The sequence below is a fragment of the Zonotrichia leucophrys genome, chromosome 5 (assembly GCF_028769735.1).
Source record: "Zonotrichia leucophrys gambelii isolate GWCS_2022_RI chromosome 5, RI_Zleu_2.0, whole genome shotgun sequence".
Classification (NCBI taxonomy): domain Eukaryota; kingdom Metazoa; phylum Chordata; class Aves; order Passeriformes; family Passerellidae; genus Zonotrichia; species Zonotrichia leucophrys.
The window spans coordinates 126,007-145,783 of NC_088175.1; the positions used below are offsets into that span (position 1 = coordinate 126,007).

At 49.2% G+C, this 19,777-nt stretch overlaps 2 protein-coding genes across 3 annotated transcripts in view; one reads left to right on the forward strand and one right to left on the reverse strand.

Annotated features, from left to right (window-relative positions):
- Positions 1 to 7,370, forward strand: part of DAAM1 (dishevelled associated activator of morphogenesis 1) — a 96,068-nt gene extending 88,698 nt beyond the window's left edge. For both annotated transcript variants that reach the window (XM_064713897.1, XM_064713898.1), the window contains 4 exons: positions 1,156 to 1,216; positions 1,838 to 1,969; positions 3,494 to 3,664; positions 4,486 to 7,370. In XM_064713897.1, the coding sequence (XP_064569967.1) occupies positions 1,156 to 1,216; positions 1,838 to 1,969; positions 3,494 to 3,664; positions 4,486 to 4,695 (574 nt within the window). In that variant the 3' untranslated portion in view covers positions 4,696 to 7,370. The remainder of the gene's footprint in view (positions 1 to 1,155; positions 1,217 to 1,837; positions 1,970 to 3,493; positions 3,665 to 4,485) is intronic.
- Positions 7,371 to 16,623: 9,253 nt separating this feature from the next.
- GPR135 (G protein-coupled receptor 135) lies at positions 16,624 to 19,523 on the reverse strand. Its single transcript, XM_064714215.1, has one exon. It carries the CDS (start codon positions 19,521 to 19,523, stop codon positions 18,237 to 18,239), a length of 1,287 nt encoding a protein of 428 aa, XP_064570285.1. The 3' UTR covers positions 16,624 to 18,236.
- Between the last annotated feature and the right edge of the window lie 254 nt (positions 19,524 to 19,777).

Here is a 19,777-nt window from a genome sequence, read left to right on the forward strand (position 1 = left end):
GCATGGGATGGGATTGTCCTGTGCAGGACCAGGAGCTGGACTTAGAGATCCTCATCAGTCCCTTCCAGTTCAGGCTGTTCCATGGTTCTGTGGGTGTGTGGTGCTCAGTTTGCAAGCACCAGCTGAGGGCATGGCTGAGCGGGACATGCTCCGTGCTGCTGCAGGCTCTGCCTTTCCCATGCTCCTGACCTGCAGCTGTTGCACAGACACACGTGTGGGAAAGAAAATGCCTGCACAGAGGGTTTCTTCACCCCCCTAAACTTTTATCATTTCTCTCTAAACTGGACACCATATGTAACATTTGGGTTTGGTCCAATCCAGAGCAAAAACCAAAAAGTTTCTAAAGCTCTGGAAAACCCTGAATTCCCCCCAGTCCTGCAGCTGTGAAGCAGAAACTGCTGCCTCTGTCAATCCCACCAGTAGTAATGAACTGCTGGAGCACAGAGCTCCCAAAAGTGCATTTTCCCAGACTAAACCTGCCAGGAATGCTTGCCCCATGACCCAGAATCAGCATTTCCAGGGACCCCAGCCCTCGCACAGACACCCCTGGAAAGGCATCAAGCCTGTGGTCACCGAGGCTTTGTGAGAAAGCTTCCCCTGACATAGTAGTGGTAGAAACCCATAAGCACTTGAATTTGAAGCTCATCAGGGGCTTGAGCCTTGTGTAAACAAAGGCAGTGCCAGACGTGGTGATTTATTTTGATTTCTCTATATTTGGGCTGTCTCCCTTTGTGAAAGGCTCACTGCTCCTCAGAAGGATGCTTTGCCTGGTGTTCACCCAGCCATGGTACCCTGAATAACTCTCCTCTGTGCACTGGGACAATGATCTTATCTTCTTCTGGACCTGGAGAGAAATCTGTGCCCAGCACAGATTTCCTGAGCCATCCTTTCACTTGGAGAGGGCTGGAGGCTGCTGAGCTTGCTAAACCTTGCAATCCCCTTTGCTTTGAAACAAGCAGCTGCAGCCACTGTGAGCTAGTCCCAGCTTAGAGGCTGTCAGCCTGATCTGCTGCTTGAGACATGCTGATCTGCAAAAAGGAGGCAGTGTGGGCATGGTTGGGGTCTTTTCAGTGGGAAAACCATGGTGAAGTTGGTCAGAGAGCTGTAGATTTTGCTGGGAAAAGCTGCAAATTAACATCCTGCTATTTCCAACAGCATGACAGAGCTGGAGAAAGAAATAAACACTCTGAGAAGCGGCCTGAGAGCAGTGGAGACTGTAAGTATTATTTAAATCAAGTACAGTCCAGCCTGGCTCTGAGCAGCACTGCATCCCTCCTTGGGGAGGCAGGCCAGGGAGCTCCCAGTGAAGCTGCTTTTATCTCACATCCTGGAGATGTGTTTGCCTTTCCTTCCTGCCCTGCACGTGTGCCTGTCCTCTCAGGGCTGTTCTGGCTCTGAAGTTGCCATGTTTAAACGCTCATGGTTTATGTCAGATACATCAAGGGAGGCTGAGTAAGCCTAGTGATGATGCCCAAGGAGTTCCTGTGATGTGCAGAGGGGTCTCCCCTTGGCTGTAAAACCTCTGAGGGTTGGGGAACAGTTCTGCAGCACAGCTGGAGTGGTGATGAAATGGTGGGAGTATCCCAGAGGACTCACTGTCTTGCTGAATTATCCTGCTTCCATAAGCTTTCCTGCAGGATTTGGCTGAAAAGCTTAGTTCAGGCAGTGTGATCCAGGGTGTCATGCATGGCAGGGGGAGCAGCAGTGCTGGTGCCAGCAGAGCCCCTGGCACTGATTCAGGCACACTCCCAATGATGTTACCAGATGATACCACAATGGTATTTGTGTCCCTCATCAGCCAGGCCTGACCAGATTCACCTTTTTTTTCCCCCCAAAGGAGTTGGACTTCCAGAAGTCTCAGGTTCAGCAGGCAGGTGACAAGTTTGTGTCTGTGGTCAGCCAGTTCATCACATTGGCCAGCTTCAGCTTCTCGGATGTTGAAGATCTCCTGACGGAAGCAAAAGAGCTGGTAAGGCCACCAAAGTCTGTCCTTGAGATCTGAGCAGCTTTCCAGCCTCACCTCCTTCTCCCTGGCTGTACCCAGCTGGCATTGTCCTACTTACCCATGCCTGGGCATTATCGTGGACCTCCCAGAGGCCATGGCTAAGCCAGGCCACCCCTTTGGCCTGCTGATGGTAACCTGGCAGAAATATTCTCTGCAGAATAGAAGTGGTGACAAATGCTCTGAAAGGTGTATAATCTTCTGCTGACTTGGCTGGGTCTGGAGGAGAAGGTCTGGTCATGGTCCCCAGCATCTGTGGAAGCCCACTCTGAAGCAATTTTCCATGGTTGTTGGAAGGGATGGGCTGTGTGGAGTGCTCCAGCTCTTTGCTGTTTAAACACATGTCCAGATTCAAGTTGTGTTCCTGTTTTCTCTTAGGAAAGCAGAAACATCCCTGTTTTATAAACTTTATATCACATGAGGAGAGCGTTTTCAGCCTTCCCTCCCCCATCAGAATCTCTAGTAACATGGCAGAGAATTGTAACATCTTGATTAAAATCAGCAAGATTAACCTCAATTATATTGACTTATATAGTGGCACTTCTTAGATTCCTCCCTGCATCTTGAAGTGTTAAGTGTCTTAAGTAAACAAAGAAATAAAAATGCACAAAATGTCTTTTGAAGAGCCAGGGGCAGCCCTGCAAATAAAACTAAATCATACAGGCAGGCTTTAAAAATGTTCCTCTTGGTCTACCCTGCAATATCAAAGCAACTAATAAATCTGTTGGTGCTTTGATTTTGTTTTTCTTTTCTTTTAAGCGTGCTTATCTCCAGAATGTGCCTTCACAGTTTTAACAAACTTGCTGTGCACAAAGAGTCTCCTTCAGGCTGGAAGTGAGAACAAAGAGTGTCAGTCCCAAGGACAGCTCGGGGGCTGCTTGGGGACTGGGACATGTTGGCAGATTGTGGATGTCCTGTCCTGACCCCTGCTACGGCCTCATTCGACTCCCTCACATTAATGGTGTGCAAATAGCACAAGAGGCAGGAAAACTCCCTTATTTCCCTGCCCAGGGCTGTGCCTGAGCCTGGGCAGAAATCTCTTTTAGAAGTTTCACCAACACATTTGGTTTCAATAGCAGAGCATGTGGCAATGATAAATAATACCCCAAAAATACTTCAAAGAAAAACTTAAAAGTGCAAGTTTCCCTTCCCCTGCCGTGTTTACTATTAGTTTTATGTCTTCAGTCCCACAATATTTTGCTTCCTTGTTTTTACTGCTGCTTAGTTAATAAAGTAGAGGTGGGGCAGGGGAGGCTCAGCAGAGCCAGAGGCAAGATGGGGAGAGGGGGCTTGATAGTGATCCAGGTCTTGCAGGGCAACAGGTAACATATCAGGTGATTTATTTCAGCTTTAAATCAAGGCTTGATGAGGTAAAGCCCTGCTGTGTGCTATGGCTGCTGGCAGTGTTTCACTCTGCTCCATCAGGTTGAAAGTTTCGCCACTCCAGTGGCTTTATCCAAGACTGATGCACCCCTGTCTTCTGTCTTCCAGTTTTCCAAGGCTGTGAAGCACTTTGGAGAAGACACAGACAAAATGCAGCCTGACGAATTCTTTGGCATCTTTGACCAGTTCCTTCAAGCTGTGACCGAGGCCAAGCAGGAGAACGAGAACATGAGGAAGAGAAAGGAGGAGGAGGAGCGCCGGGCACGCATGGAGGCACAGGTGAGCACACACCAGCGAGTCTGGCAGCACGTCCAGGGCATCTGGGAGTGGCAGCTGTGTTATGATGTCCCCATGGTGGCACAGGCAGCACTGAAGGCTAGGAAGGGAGATTCTGCGGTCTTAGACCCAATGGCTTTTCACTTTTGATTACTGAGTAATGACCTTGGGTTGGGGAGGTGTTGCAGCTGAAGTGTGCAGCAGAGATGGTGCTGTCAGTCAGCTGCTGTGACCCACAAGCAGCAGCCATGGGGCTGTGACCCTCAGCCCATGGGTTTTATCACACAATCTCAGAATCATAGAATGCTTTGGACTGGAAGTGACCTAGTTCTAGTTCCAACCCCCTCACTGTGAGCTTGGACACCTTCCACCAGACAAGATTGCTCCAAGCCCTGTCCAACCTGGCCTTGGAGCAAGGATGTGGTCTGTCAATAACCCTGACCAGCTCTCATGTGCTAAGCACTGGGGTGGGAAACAACCCTTGAGTTCCATGAGTTTGGGGATCCATGAGCAGCAGCCATGGGGCTGTGACCCTGAGTCCATGGGTTTTATCACACAATCTCAGAATCATAGAATGGTTTGGACTAGAAGTGACCCAGTTCTTATTCCAACCCCCTCACTGTGGGCTTGGACCCCTTCCACTAGACAAGGTTACTTCAAGCCCTGTCCAACCTGGCCTTGGAGCACTTCCAGGGATGTGGTCTATCAATAACCCTGACCACTGGGGTGGGAAACAACCCTTGAGTTCCATGAGTTTGGGGATCACCACAACCACCCGTGTGAGACTGAGCTGCCTTCTTTCTCCCCTCCACCATGGCCTGCAGCTGAAGGAGCAGCGGGAGCGGGAGCGCAAGGCCAGGAAGGCCAAGGAGAGCGGGGAGGAGAGCGGTGAGTTCGATGATCTGGTGTCAGCCCTGCGCTCAGGAGAAGTCTTTGACAAGGACCTCACCAAGCTGAAGCGCAACCGCAAGCGCATCACCAACCAGCTGGCCGAGAGCGGCCGCGAGAGGCCCATCACCAAGCTCAACTTCTGAGAAACAAACTGACAGCAAAGCCCAGCAAAAGACACGTGGGTCAGTCTTTCTGAAGTGGCTGTGGTTTTTTGGGTTTCTTTTTTTTTGTTGTTGTTTCCATGACACTGCCTTGCGATTCCAAGCGGAACAGTGACACTGGCACACGCTCTGTCCCCTGTGGGCGAGTGTGTGTGTGTAGATACTGTGTAAATAGTCGGGTCGGGGGGTGTGGAGGGAGGTGTGTGGGCAGCTCAGTGCCAGCACCACCTCCTCCCCACTCCAAAAAGTAGTTCTCCCCATGCACAAGCACAATGCCGCGTCCGTGGAGCAAGAGAGGACCCAAGCCCAAGCCGCCGGTTGTCCCCATGGTCCCAAAGCCAACGGGGAAGCTGCCTCCTGCTGCTCTCCTGCTCAGAACCCCCCAGGGCCATTTGCAGGGGACGCCTTGCACACAAGCTGAGCGGTTTAAAGAAGAAAAGACAAAAAAAAAAAAAAAGTTGACTGAACTTTAATCCATTGTTTGTTTGTTTGTTTTCTCTCATTGTTGTGATTATTCTGAGAAACTCGCAATCCGTGCGTTCGCGCTGGTTCCCAGGCTCGGCGCCACGCGTGCTCCCAGCGATGCTCTTCCCGTCATCCTTGGGAAATGCTCTTTTTCCTCCTGCTGCCACCTTGCTAAAGGACAGACTTTACCCCAAAGTCCTTCTCGCTGTAACGCCACACTGATGTATTTATACTTTTGCAACGTTTTCTGGCCCAAGACGGTGGGAAAGGTTCGGTTCTCGGAGGAGACGAAGAGCATAAACTTTTGCGTTGTAACTTTTGTTCTTGCTTTCTGTTCAATGGGACAAACTGTATCCTCTGTCAAGGTGGGTCAGGACCAAAGGTCTCTGAAATACAAAGGGGTTGGGGTAAAACCCAGCAGCTTTCACCTGCCTTCTTTTCCTTTTTCTTTCTCGGACACACAGAAGCAGTGATGCCAAGAAACACTCGTCTCTTAGCCAGGTCCTTTTTTTGACTGGTTTGCTGTTCATTGTCATTGCAAATTTGTAAGCAGAACTACCTGTCAGATGTCAGTCCAAAAAAAAAAAAAGAAAAAGACAAAAAAAACCAATAATAAAAGTAATTCAGAGCTCTCAGGGAGTAATAATTTAAGGGTTTAGAAAATTAAGAATTGGAGAATAAAAAATAACCACCATTAACATATTAACATTTCTATTCTTAAATTATGCTGAGTATATAGAGGACTGTTACTTTTTACTTTTATTTATTTGTGGTATGTTTTTTAAGAAAGCAAAACAAAACCTTTTTATACCACCAATACTTTTGTGATCTTTTTTTTTTGTTTGTTTGTTCTTTTTCCTGTGGAGAGATGAGTTTGTCCCTGTTGCACTAGATATTAACACTATTTGAAACAAGGTTGGTTGTTCTTTTTTTTTTTTTTTTGTCAGATAATCGGTATTACTGGTGAGTATGGGATGTCAGTTAACTATATGTACTGTATAGCAAAAGTGCTGTTTAAACTAATTTGTATAAAAAAAAAAAATATGGTTCTAAGCACCTGAAGGCCATGGGGTCTGTGTGCTGAGTGAAAGCTGTGAAATCTCTCTCGAAGCAGAGTTGTCAAGAGCTGTGGTTTTACCATTTTGTTCTTTTCTTCATTGCAACGTTTAACGCACTGTAGATTTAAAAAAAAAAAGAAGAAAAAAAAGAAAAAAAGAAGAAAATACTTTTCTGAGTAGCATTTAAAGCAGTAATAAATAAAGCAGGTAAGTGCAAAAATAAATAAGGTCCAGCACCTCATAGCCAAGCAGCTGCAAAACCTGCAGATTATGTTCAAAGGTGGAGTTAAGCACTTTGCTTTAAGAAGGAGGGGGAAATAAAGACAAAAGGTAATGATAATACTATTCCTTAACTAAAGTGCCTCTATTTATATTTTTTATTTATGGCTGAAAAAAATGGGGCTGATACAATTGAGGGAATGGACTACGGGGGGAATTGAAAATATATAAAATAAGAAGGAAAAAAAAAAGGTTAAAAAGAAAAAGTTTGGCTTCTGATGGTTTAAGGAATGGTTGGTCACACGTGTTTAATTGGGCAGGTGGTGGGGTCAGAAAGGGCAATCTCCTCCCGGGGCCCTGGGTGCCAGCACCCACCCCGGCTCCTGCCTCTGCAACCCCAGTGCCACATCAGGACCTTTCCTGACAGATTTCCTCTTGCCCTTCCAAACCTCTTGGGTTGTTATTTTTTTTTAAATTGTTTTACAACAGCCTGATTATCAGGCTGACTTTGCCATTTCTTTGTTTTCTTTCAAAAAAAATAGAAAAAAAAGAAAAAAATATTATATCTCTATAAATAAATACAAAGGCTGTGTGCAGGTAATTCCATGTGCCATTGTTGAAAACTACTTTTAGATTGGTGCTGGTGTAAGTAGCCACTCTTTTCTCTTGGGTGTGTATTTTAAAGATGATTTTTTTTTTAATAATGCCAAAAACAAAACAACAAAAAAATCCATAATGATTTGTAAACAAAAGTTTATGTCTTGGACCTTATTAGCTTTGTAGTGACTAAGGTAGTCTGTTAGGTGCAAGGATGTTAGTAGTTCTAGCTAGTGGGAAATGCTGTGTAATGTTATGAGACTGTACATTTTCTAAGACGGCAATATGCAATAAAGCAAAACGATTTCGGTGAGTGTACACAGCAGAGCCTGAGTTGTTATTTAGGGGAAATAAATGGGATAATTAGGAATTGAGGCAGGTGTTGAAAAAGAGGCTCTCTGAGGGTTGCTCTTTTTTGGGTGTGTTTGCAGGCATTTCTGGGGTCAGGTGATAACCCCTTCACCCTTGCCCTGAGTGCTGGGGTTTAGGAGATTTGGGTTTTCCCACCCTGCTGGGTTTAAGGTAGTTGGGTTTTTCCACCCTCCAGGATTTGCAGCATCCTCATTGTCACCCACATGTGGGTTCTGAAATGCATCTCAGTTGGTGAACCCGTTCAGTTCTCCTCCTTTTGTTGTTGCTGATGCCTGTTCCCACCTTGGTGGGAATTTTTCCAAAAGCCCACTGGGGCTTTTCCAGGATCCTGCATTGAGGCAGCAGCCAGTTTTGTATCATGGGATTGGACCCTGTCCCTTTTTCCAGGAGAAGTGCTGGCTGGGCTGGCCACTGTGCCTCTAGCTAGCCTATCTAGTGGTGTTTCCTTGGCAGTAGCCCAAACCCCTCCTGGCTTATTCCTGCTCAGCTTTTCCTTTCCCACACACCTTTCCATCCAGGCTGTGTAACTTTCTTTTTCCAACACCCCTGAGTGAATTTTGCATCACTCAGACACCCCCAGGCCCCACTGCCTGTGCCAGTGGCCCATGGGCTTCCCATTTAGGATTGGGGCTGGCAGGGAGCACAGATTCCATCACCACCCTGGCAGTTGTGGGCTGGTGATGCCATGGGAAAGCAGCCCAGGGCTGGGTGGTGATAGGACCCAAGGAAAACAGGAATAGCTTCAACTTCTCTTCCCATCATAAATCCCCATGTCCCCAGTGTAGGGCTGGTTGGGGTTTGTCCATAAATAGATGGAACAAGCTGGCCAAAGCCCACAAACCAATGAGGACCTGAAATTCTAGTTTGTGGCAGATTGCAGGTTTCCTGGGCCATGCCATTGTGTGTCACGGGGCAGGGTGGCTGTGAGTAAGGTCAGGACACAGCTTTTTATTCAACCAAGATACTTGATGGGAAAAAATATCCTAGTAACTTTCAAGCTTCCTCCACTTCAAACCTTTCCACGTGGCTGGATTAGCAGCATCTATTGTTTAAGAATACAAATTTCAGATACAATGTTTGTTACCCAAGGGGAAAAGGGGCCAGGGTGGGCACTGGATTGGCACAGCTGTGCTGTGTGAGCCCATGCCCACTGATGGGTTTTCACCTGAGAAAAGGCTCCTGTGCCCCAAATCTTGCAGGCTGTTCCCTCCTCTCACAGCACACCCTGGTGTTCTGGATGGTCCAAACCTGCCCAGACCCGCTGGTGCCAGGGAAGCTGCCGGGCACGGCGCTCCTGCAGGAATTGTCCCGTGGGGCCACCCGGGTTGGTGGCACCAAACCTGCTGAGCCAGCCCTGGCTGTGCTCTGCTCCAGCCCTGCAGCTTTCCCTGTGTCAGGTGTCACCTCCTGCCCTCAGCCTGTCATCCCTGGCACTTCCCAGCTGGGAAAAGATGAGTCAAGGGCTTGTGGCAATGCCTGCTGCAGGCAGGGCAGCAATGCAGCATTGCATGCAAACTCAGCTCAGCAAGCAGGGCAGGCACGGCCAGGTGGGGAGACACACCCAGCTCTCATCCCGCTGGCAGCCACCCTGCTGGAATTCTGGACTAGTTATTTAATCCCAAAAAAAGGGGACTGTGAGCCCAATGGACCTGTCAGACTTTGATATCCCTGCTGGAGGAGGGAAAGGGTAAGCAAAGCAGGGATGTTGCCAGTTCTGCTCCCACCTGTGCTGTGGGATGTGTCCCCACTGCCACTGTCCCCGTGTCACACCTCAAGCAGATGCTCTGGGGTAGAACTGCACTTTGCCATGTCCACTTTCACACAGTCTGATCAAATCTGCAGTCCTTGTGCAGGGCTGGCACTGCTGGACTGCCACAGGACAGGCAGTCCAATGTCGAGTCTGATGTTCAATGTCAAGTTTTATGAGGAGCAACTGGGAGAGCTGGGGGGGCTCAGCCTGGAGAAAATGAGGCTCAGGAGGGACCTTCTCACTCTCTACAGCTCCCTGAAAGGAGGGTGGAGCTGGTGGGGGTTGATCTCCCAGGTAAAAAGAACAGGATAAGAGAAAGCCTCAAGTTACCACAGGGCAGGTAATATTGGATATTAGAGAGAAGTTCTTTGTCCAAAGAGTTACCAAACATTGGAACAGGCTGCTCAGGGCAGTGGTGGAGTCACCATCCCTGGAGGTATCTAAAAGCCATGTAGATACTGCACCTGGGGACATGGTTAATAGTAAGATTGGGCAGTGCTGGGGGAATGGTTGGATTCAATGATCTTTGAAATATTTTTCAGTCTAAATGATTCTGTGATTCCAAACAATTCTATGATTCTATGATTCTCAACTCCCATGAAATCTGGTTATTTCATCAGCCTGTGCTTTGGGTGAAAACATTCTTCAAGCTTTGCTTCTGGGGGAGACAGGAGAGGCCAAGAGGACACAAAGGTGATGGATGCAGGAGGGAGGGGATGAGCCCCATCTCCACTCCATCTCCTGCAGCAAATCCTGCAGACATCTCTCCTGTGAGCTCTGTCCCTGTCATTATTCAGGGTCCCCCAACACATGCATGTGCAAAGGAGAGTTCTCTGTTTGAACCAGGAGTGCTCTGACCTGAAACCTCTGAGTGTTTTTTGCCATTTTTAGCCTTAAAGCAGGCTTGCTGAGAGTGTGCAGGTAAGCCAGGGAGAAATGCCGTGCTGCCGGGCCCCACCGGAGCCTCAGCAAAGGCAAAGTGCCATCTGCTGGCTCTTTACACCTGCAGCATTTTAGAGCTGCCAAGCACAAAATCAATTCTGCTTCTTGTTTTCCTCTGTGATCTCTACTGTGGTCTGAAATGTTCTCATGCTAAGTTTTCTATGGAAGTTTCCCCCAGCATGGTAGAAGAGAGCTAATTTTATTTCTCTCCATTGTAATTCGAGTCAAATAGCCGAAGGTCACAGCCTGTGCCTTCTCTGTGACTTTTGGCAATGCCCAACCTTCAGGTGGATGCTCAGGGTGTGCACGTGCAGGCACCAAAAATGCACGTGTGTGTAAGATAAAGTAACTCAGAACAGTTTCATGGGTCATCTGAGCTTACTTCCATGGCTTTTGAAATGACCACAGAATGCCCCACAGCACCACAGTGTCCCCAGGGCTCACCCCAGTGCCAGGGTTTGTGCTGGGAGCCTGTTCCTACCCAGCTTTCTGTGAGGGTACCAGTCCTTGATTTCTCTGGGTCTGGATTGGAGGCACTTGAGACAGTAATTCATGTTCAGACTCAGGTGTTTATTATTTCCTATCAGTAAAACTGCCTCACTACTGTAGGTTCATTAGCAAGGCACAAAATGGCCAACAATCTCTTGTTACAAGTCTCTTTTAAGACTAAACTATCCAGTTAAGAACTGACACCTGGATTATTTTTCCTTTTAACCCAATAACTGATCGCACAGAGCCCCCAGTGAGGACTTTTCTGCCCAATTACAAAATGCCACTCAAACCCATGAAAAAGAAGAAGGAAGAAGAAGCGTGAAGAAGAAACCCAGGACAACACCCTGTGCCCTCCATCTTGCTTCCATCCACAACATACTAAAAATCCCAAAACCTCAATTTCTCACCAAGTGATACCTACACCACTCTCTATAATCTATTTCACATTTTTGTGGATTCCAGTCTATCTTGAAGTCTAGGAAACTTTCTCCGTGGAGGAGGGTAAAAGTCAGTGCTGCCCTGGGGGCCAGGAACAGAGAAATATTCCCAGTGCCCTGGGTTTGCACATTTTGTATGCACTCTGCTGTCACACTGCAAAGAACTTGAAATTAAGCTGGAGTTTCCCAGTTCTCAGAGCAATTCTGTGAAGGTAATTCATTGACATTGCCATTTTTCCATTCCTCTCTTTACTGGCCCATATTCCAGTATTTGCTCAGGGGTGGCTCTGCAGGAGGGGCAGGACGAACCCACTTTAGTTTTGGGCAGCAGCAAGCAGAGCTGCTCTAACCCAGGATTATCCTGGGCACCAGCACAGCAACTCTGGAGGACACAGCTCTGTCTAACCCATGCCTTTGGCCTGCCAGGACACTGCTGTAGGCTGGGCTGGGACAGTGCCCCTGCCTTTACCTGGGCTGTGCGTGCTGAGGGGCGCCAGCAGCTTTTCCATCTGCTTGAATTTGTGCCTGTGTACTGTGACATGGCTTTACTTTGCCAGGCTCTGTGCAGAGCATCCCCCGGGCTCAAGGAAAATAAGGAAGTCCCAGTTTTGTGCTTTGCCCAGCTCCTGATCATTGCCTAAAACCCTTTTTGCTGTGAAATCAGTGAGAAGCACTCAGGCAAGGCCTGGTTTCTATGGCAAATCTTTCCAATTTAATAGCAGGAGGCAATCACCATTTGAGTTACATTTTGTTGTAAAGACTCCACAATTCAGATGCTGTATTCAGAACTTGACATGACCTCAGGGATGCTATATTACCAAATGTTCTGTAAAATGCACCAGACTGAGCACAGAAGCCACAGGCACAGATCAGGCACATTAGATTCCACTGGAAAAAACAAGTGACCTGGTTACTCAGAGCATTTTTCATCCCTGATGCTGAGATTAGTTCAGAGTATGCTGCTAAATCAGGTAAGCAAATTACATTTGTGGGGTCGTGAGGGAACTGCTGGGAGGGCAAGAGGAATTTCAGAGAAATTTATTTTGCTGGTTTTGTCTACATCTGCCCTGGGGTGTGTGTTAATTTGTAGGGCCCATCCAGAGGGGTTTTGAAGAACCAGCATCCTCCCAGCTGCTCTCTGATGGGAGTGGAGTGGGCTGTGCTAGCCTGGTGTTTTCCATAATTTCCATAGGAGCCAGCCTGGTGTCCATGTGCAGCCCCAACGTGGGGACAACTGTCACCTGCTCTGAGTGTGAATCCCTCTGGCCAAGCCCCCAGGCACCACCCAAAGTGTTTGAAAGCTGCAGGCAGAAGCAGGAGGAGATATCCCTGCTGCCTCCAGCCAGGCTTGCTCTGGCCCCTGGGAGAAACATGGATGTTCCTCCAGATGTGGAAGGCTGATCAGCACTATTTCCACTCCCCATCTCCATCCCAGGAACTGAGGAATATCATTTTCCTAAGTGATTCCCCAAAGTCATCACAGCTGCATCCTTCTGCTTTTCTTTATGGTGGCAAGGAGGTGTCCCCATGTCTGAAGGGACAGCAAATGTGTGGAGCTCTGTGGTTTGCAAACACCTTTAACTCTTCAGTGCACACAATAAAAGGCTCCTGAGGAAAGGCACAATCCTCTGGACTAAACAAAGCTTTTAAAAGAACTTTGTTACCTTTATGATTACCTTTTGATGTTCCCTTATCTTCTGAACTGACTATGCCAGAGATAAGATTAAATATAAAGGCAAGAATAGTGGATGTGTAAAATTAAGGATCCCAAGTACTCAGAAATTGCTGCCTGGTTAGTTTTGTGGGCTTCTGGCAGTGCTTGCCTCTGTGAAAACAGCTGAACCTGGAGGAGCTCAGTGCCAGCAGTCAAGAAATACACAAATAACAAGCAGCTCCTCTCAGGGTGAATTTACTTCCTCTGCTGAATCACAGCTGGATCCTACTCACCTCCTATGATCGCCAATGAGCCTGTGGGCACACTGGTGTGCTCTGCCACCCAGTACAAGCAGCACCAGCACACAACCCTCCTTGTTAAATTTCCTTCTGTCACAGCCCCCTGGGTGTTCATGGCTGAGCTCATCCAAACTCCCCAGACAGATTAGTGCAGGTCTCAGTGCTGTGCCCTGGGGTTTCTGCTGCTTTCACTCTGATTTCCCCTGTGACTCATCCATTTCATGCCACTGAGAGGGATTCACAGTCTGTCTCTCCCCATGTCACTTTTCCTCCTGCTTCTTGCAGCAGTGATTTCCTAGGAAAAAAAATCCTGGAAATTCTGAGCTGCTGCCCAAGCACTTTGGCTGTGGTGATGTGGATGCTTCAGCACTCAGGGAGTGTCCTGCCAGCAGCATGGCACTGAAAACCATCACTCCTCTGCAAACTGGGAGCAGCAGGAGGGCTGGCCATGCTCTGGGAGGGAGGGCTGGCCTTGTCCTCCCACATTCAGCCCAGTGAAACCACTGGGATTCACCCCAGGATCAATAATACTGGATCTTATTGCGGGTTATTCCTCCTGGAGGACTTGGGATCTTTGCTTTCTAGCACTTTGTGGCTCACTTTAAAAAAAAATAAAAGGACAATAAAAATAGAATATCTTACTGAAAATGAGCAAAAAATTGGTTTGCATTCTGATAGTTTCCTGTAGATACGTGCTTATAGTTTGTTAGAATTAAAGTACTAAAATATATTATTAAAATTATATTGTTATATATTGCAATTACACATTCTCTTAACATTAACTACTACTATAAATAAATAATAAATCTATTTCCTTTTGGTCTTAGATCAGTTTTAAGAACGTAGGAAAATCCATCCTGTGGAATTTTCCTCTCTACCCATTTATTATTAATAACCAGAGTCATCATGTGAAAATACAAAAGCATCCAGAGAGCAGAGGCAGCTGTGCTGCTGAGCAAAGCATTCTGTCAGCATAGGGACTGATCTCAGCAGCCCTCCAGGCTGCAGCTCTGCGTGCACAAAATGCCACTTTTCTGATGTGCTTCCCAAATTTTTCATTTCAGCCTGCACAACAAACTTCCCAAAGAGCAGCACGTGTTGATTCTGTCTTTTATTAGGTTTTGGTGAGGTGCTCTTTGGGCATCAGTCACAACTCCTACCCTGAGTGCTCATATTTGGGATGCAGCAGTTGTGGGGGTTGATCCCATTAACAGAAAAGCTTTTCTCAGAATCGCTGCTGGGACAGCTCTGCTGCTGCTGAGGTCTCTGCTGGCATCTGCTGGATACAGGAATCAACACCAGCGCTGAGAGAGAGGCAGCAATGGGGTATTTATTTCATACTCCTGAGCTCTCCCCGTTCTGGTGATTGATGGCAGCTATTACAGCCCATCTGGCTGTCACTTGTAAATACTGCTAATTGGACTGCTAATTGTTCACAGCTCCTAAGCTACGCACCCAGCATTTGCTTTGAAAGGAGGCTTCATCCACAGATTAGGAGGGGAGTGGAAAATAACTACTTGAATGAATCTGATGATTAAATCAGCAGGAAAACTACCACTGCGTGCAGTTGGAGGAGTACTTTCTAAAATGCTTGTCATTCATCAAGACTTAATGTTTTCCTTCTAAGATATAATGCATTAGTTCAGTCAGTGGCAGGTTATCATTGCCAAATAGCAAGGTACTCTTAAACTGAGGGTTTAAATATGCTGGAAAGTCAACAGGAGACTAAAGAGCCCAAATACTCATTTTTAATTTGCCTTTGACTGCAGCTGTCTCTGGTATCCAGGGCTGAACTGGCCTTCAAATCACTTGAACTCCTCTTTCTCCCATGCTGAATATCCTGCACAGAATAATCCACGTGATTTTTGGTTTGTCCCAATGTCCTTGAGCAAATAAGATTTGTGCAATTTGCTTTGTCCAGGCTCATCTCAAGGGAGGAAAAAGGAAAGGAGCTGGAGGGTTGGAGCCTCAGAACCCATTTTGTAGCGTCTCAAACATCAGTGTCTTCCTGCCTTCAGAGAAAGGGGATCTCTAAGTGTGGTGACTCCAGCATGGGCATGTGGGAGATGTGGGGGTAATGTCCCATCGTGGCTTGGCCAGAATCCACCTGCTGAAATCCTTTCTCACCCAAGAACAAGCAGCTGCAACCACAGAGGGCAGAGTTTTCAGAGCTGGAGTAAAACAGTGGCTTAATCCACTGTTTTCTTTCTCCCAGATGAACACATGGAGCCCCATGGTGAGGTGAGGGACAGAATTTCTCACCCGCTCTGCTGCTGGGTGAGAAGCAGCAACCTTCACCAGAGCTCATTTCAAGGGCTGTTTTGGCAGGCCTTTGGTTTGGTTTAGTTAATACCATTTGCTTTATTTTTTAAAATACCTTTTTAAAAATGTGGCTGTAGAGACCTATGTACCTTACTTGTTCAACAATGCTGTGGTGTGAACAGTGGCTGAGGGAGAGTTTAGCCAGGAGAAAAGGAGGTTTGGAAGGAACTTTTCTACAACTACATGAAGGGAGGTTGTAACCAGGTGGGGTTGATCTTTTCTCCCAAATAACAGTAACAGGACCAGATGAAAATACCTCAAGTTGCAGCAGAAGAGGTTTAAATTGGATATTAGGGAAAGTATCTTCACAGAAAATGTTGCCAAACACCGGAACAGGCTGCCCAGGGAAGTGGTAAAGCCACAGTCCCTGGAGGCATTTAAAAGACGTAGGTGTGGCACTCAGGGACATGGGTTAGTGGTAGATCTGGCAGTGCTGGGACTCGATGACCTAAGAGGCCTTTTTCAAGTGAAATGATTCTGTGATTATGAGAAGCACAGGCCAGGCACAGCTCTGAAACACAAGCTGCCTCTCTGCTGAAGCTGCAGCAGGTCCATGTCAAAAAGGATCAGGTCAAGAATCTCCCCTTGCTACAGCCCAACTTAGCTTTTCACAGAAATGTGCCAATTTGTGATGCCTCCAAGCCCACAGTCAGCTGCCCTCCTTCAATTCCTCACAGGCAAGACTAACATGCACCACTCTGAGCTTGTAAAAACTATGTTGAATTTTGTGTTATAGCAGTTTCACCACTACTTTCCTAGAAAGCTGTGTTATTTCCACTCCCAGTGCAGCTCCTTCACCCTTTCCAGGGCCTTTCATGCATGATCAATTATCCCCCACCAATCTCCTCGTGATCACCACCTGCAGCTACGCAGGTGAGAGTTCAATGCAATCCCACCATTCACAACCACCCCTTTCCATTTACACTGAGCCAGGCATTGCTGTGCCAGGAATTCCTCTCCTGCCCTTCCAACAAGCCACCCATGTCAAACAGCTCCTGTGGGCTTTCTGCACAGCTTCTTTCTGAAACACAGCAAGGAAACACTGCAAAATCCACTAGCTGCAGGGCAAATTAGCAGTGCTAAGTAGTCCAGATTTTCCCTCACGGGCTTCAGGAGCATCACAGAAGAAAGTTACAGTAATGCTTAAAGCTTGGAAACCAGCTGCATTTTAATTTCACAAACAATTAGGTCTCTCTGCTATCATTCATCTGGCAATTTCTTTACAGGAGTTCCCCTCCCAAGGCTGGCCTGAGAATGATGCCAGGCTGAGACGCTTTCATTTCCTGCATAAAAGACAATTTATTTCTTCACTTACAAAATAATGACAGAGTGTTCACTTGCGTCACAAACAGCTGAAAAATCCAGTAAAACCAAAACACTGTATTTTAAAATTAAAACCAAAACACTGTGTTTTTAAAGCCTGTACAAGGAAAAATACTGTCTCACACTAAACTCTGACAAAGACAAATGAAGGCCAAATCTTAATTTCAGATTCAAAATACTAATTTAAGGCTTTGGGCCCTTGAACAAAAAGATGACACTGATAAATTTATTCACATTAATGCTGTGCAATTGCATTTCCATGGTGTTATTTTCCTTTTTTTTTTTTCAACAGCAAACAGCTGTTTTTAAAATATTGTATCCCAATGGATTGCTGCCATCAATACAACAATATCTGTTCTGTGCATACACACATTTTCACATGCTGCAGAGCACACAGAGGACACGTGGTATTGCTTTGCCTCTCCTTTCAGACACTTCTCTCACATAGCTCCTCTAATTATGGTAAAACCCTTGGAGATGAGAGACACTCTGGATGAGCTCAAAAAGAAAACATACATCTTGTGCACACCACAGTTTACACCCACACCCTTTTCAGTCTGTCTGAGGAACTCATGTTTCTCATATTCATAGTATTTTAAGTTGACTGTACCTGCAAAAAAAGAGAAAAGGCTGCTGAAATTCTGACACCTGAGGTATTTACCTTCCTTTCCTTCCCTCCCTGCATCATTCATCTTTCACAATTACTTTTCTTGTTATACTTCAGAGTTTAAATTAAAAAAAAAATACATATAAATAGATCACTTTTTCAGCCCATCCTACAGTCTGTGACTTTATGACTGTTGTGTCACTTCCACATACAAAAGATAAAAGCAACATTTTCCTGCCATGATGCTGTTTTTCACAGTGTGGTGTTTACAGAGTGGCTTCCAGCTGCCAGTGCTCAGCCTTCAGTTGCTTTTTTGGCACTTAACAAACAGCTCCCACAGGCATTCAATGAGTTTGGTGTGTCAGCCCCGGAGTTCACAGTGGCACTTTCTGCAGGTCTGGAGCAAACTCTGTCCTGTTCCCGCAGCTCTTGTTTTGGCTGGGCTTGGTGGCTGTCACTGATGGCCTGCTGAAAAGGAAGGGGGATTCCCCTTCTCTTTGGAGTTCTTGCTGCTCGCAAATGGTGTCACCAAAGCAGAGCTCACACAGTGGAGAAGAAACACAGTCCCACCACAGATTCTTGGTAATCCTGCTGCCAGTGCTCAGCTTTCAGTTGCTTTTTTGGCACTTAGCAAACAGCTCCCACAGGCATTCAGTCAGTTTGGTGTGTCAGCCCCGGAGCGGCACAGTGGCACTTTCTGCAAGTCTGGAGCAAACTCTGTCCTGTTCTTGAAGCTCTTGCCTTGGCCGGGCTCAGTAGCTGTACCGATGCATCCATCAGGCCTGCTGAAAAGGAAGGGGCATTTCCCTTCCCTTTGGAGCTCTTGCTGCTCACAGATGGGGTGACCAAAGCAGAGTTCACACGGTGGAGAAGAAACACAGTCCCATCACAGTTTCTTGGTAATCCAGCTGCAAAGGGCTCCAAGCAGCAGGTCTTTGTTCAGGAGGCACCCGGGGCCCGATGCCTCCATGCCGGCCCCCATCCCTTCACAGGCTGGTGTCGATGGCGCCCGCTCTGCCCCTCAGGGTGCCCTCAGAGACCGTGTCCGGCTGTCCATCCCGGCAGAAGAGCACAGCGGGAGTCTTGCAGGCCCACATGGCCACCTCTGCCCCGCTGGCCGGGCTGGACGAGGACACGGCGCTGCCCGGGGGCCCGCTGTGCCGGTTGATGTAGCGCTCCCGGACCCGCTCAGCCCGGCTCCGCGGCTCCGGCTGGCGGCCCGGCACCGACAGGTAGGCGACCATGTTGTTCCTAGTCCTGTAGCCGCCCTCCCGGCTGCGCCGCAGCAGCACCGAGATGTTGGGGTTACGGGCGGCGTAGATGAGGGGGTTGATGGCGCCGTTGGCCCAGGCCATCCCGCTGGCCACGGCGTCCATGGTGGGCGAGAAGGGCAGGCGGCCGGCGGCGGCGGCCAGCCCCAGGATGCAGTAGGGCCCCCAGCAGCAGATGATGGAGACGATCATGATGAGCACGGTGGTGGCCGTGCGCATCTCCCCGTAGGCGCGCAGCAGGTGCCCGTAGGTGGTGAGCGGCCGCACCCGGCTCTCGGCCAGCCGCACCGCCCGGCAGATGTTGAAGTGGCAGAAGCACATGACGGCGAAGGGCAGCAGGTAGCAGAGCACGATGAGGGCGGCGCCGTAGGGCGGCCCGAGCCGCGAGGAGCCCCAGGGCAGCACGTAGACGCAGCGGTAGGCGCCGGGCCGGGCTTCGCGACGCCCCTCGCCCGCCAGCCCGTACCAGGGCCCGGCCAGCGCCAGGGCTGCCAGCCAGACCGCGGCTAGCAGCTGCGCGGCGCGGCGCCGGCCCATCTTGTGCCGCGGCTGGCGGACGATGGCACAGTAGCGATCGAAGGAGAGCAGGGCCATGGTGAGCGTGGCGGCGATGCCCAGCCCGGCGTGGAGCGCGGCGCTGGCCAGGCACAGGCGCTGCCCGAAGAGCCAAGCGCCGGGCGGGCGGCTGAGCAGGCTGAGGAAGGCCAGCGGCAGGCAGAGCAGGGCGCCCAGCAGCTCCGACAGCGACAGCGACAGCACGAAGGCGTTGGTGACCGTGCGGAGCTGCCGGTGCCGGGCGATCACCAGCACCACCGCGCCGTTGCCCAGCGCCGAGAGGGCGAAGATGAGCAGCAGCGCGGCCGCTTGCGAGGCCAGCGCCGCCGCCGACCAGCCCGCCGCTCCCGCCGCCGCCGCCGCCCCGCCGCTCTCGTTGCCGCCGCCGCCGCCGCCGCGGGAGAGGTTGCCCGGCACGGCCGCCGCCGGCTCCATGCGCAGCCTCATGGCCCGGCCCCGCCGCGGCTGCGGAGGCCCCGCCGCTCCCGGCCCCCCGGCCGCTGACGTCGCTCGGCCGCCGTTACCTGGGGAACCGGCCCGGCCCGGCCCAGCCGGACCCGGCGGCGGCGGAGCGGAGCCCCGACAGACGGGCGGTGGGGCCGGGGAATTGCGGCCCACAGCGGCACCATCCCATGGTCCCCACAGATGTGCTCGCCTGGCAGCCCCGGTCAGCGCCTCTCCCCGCACAGCCCCCAGCCCAT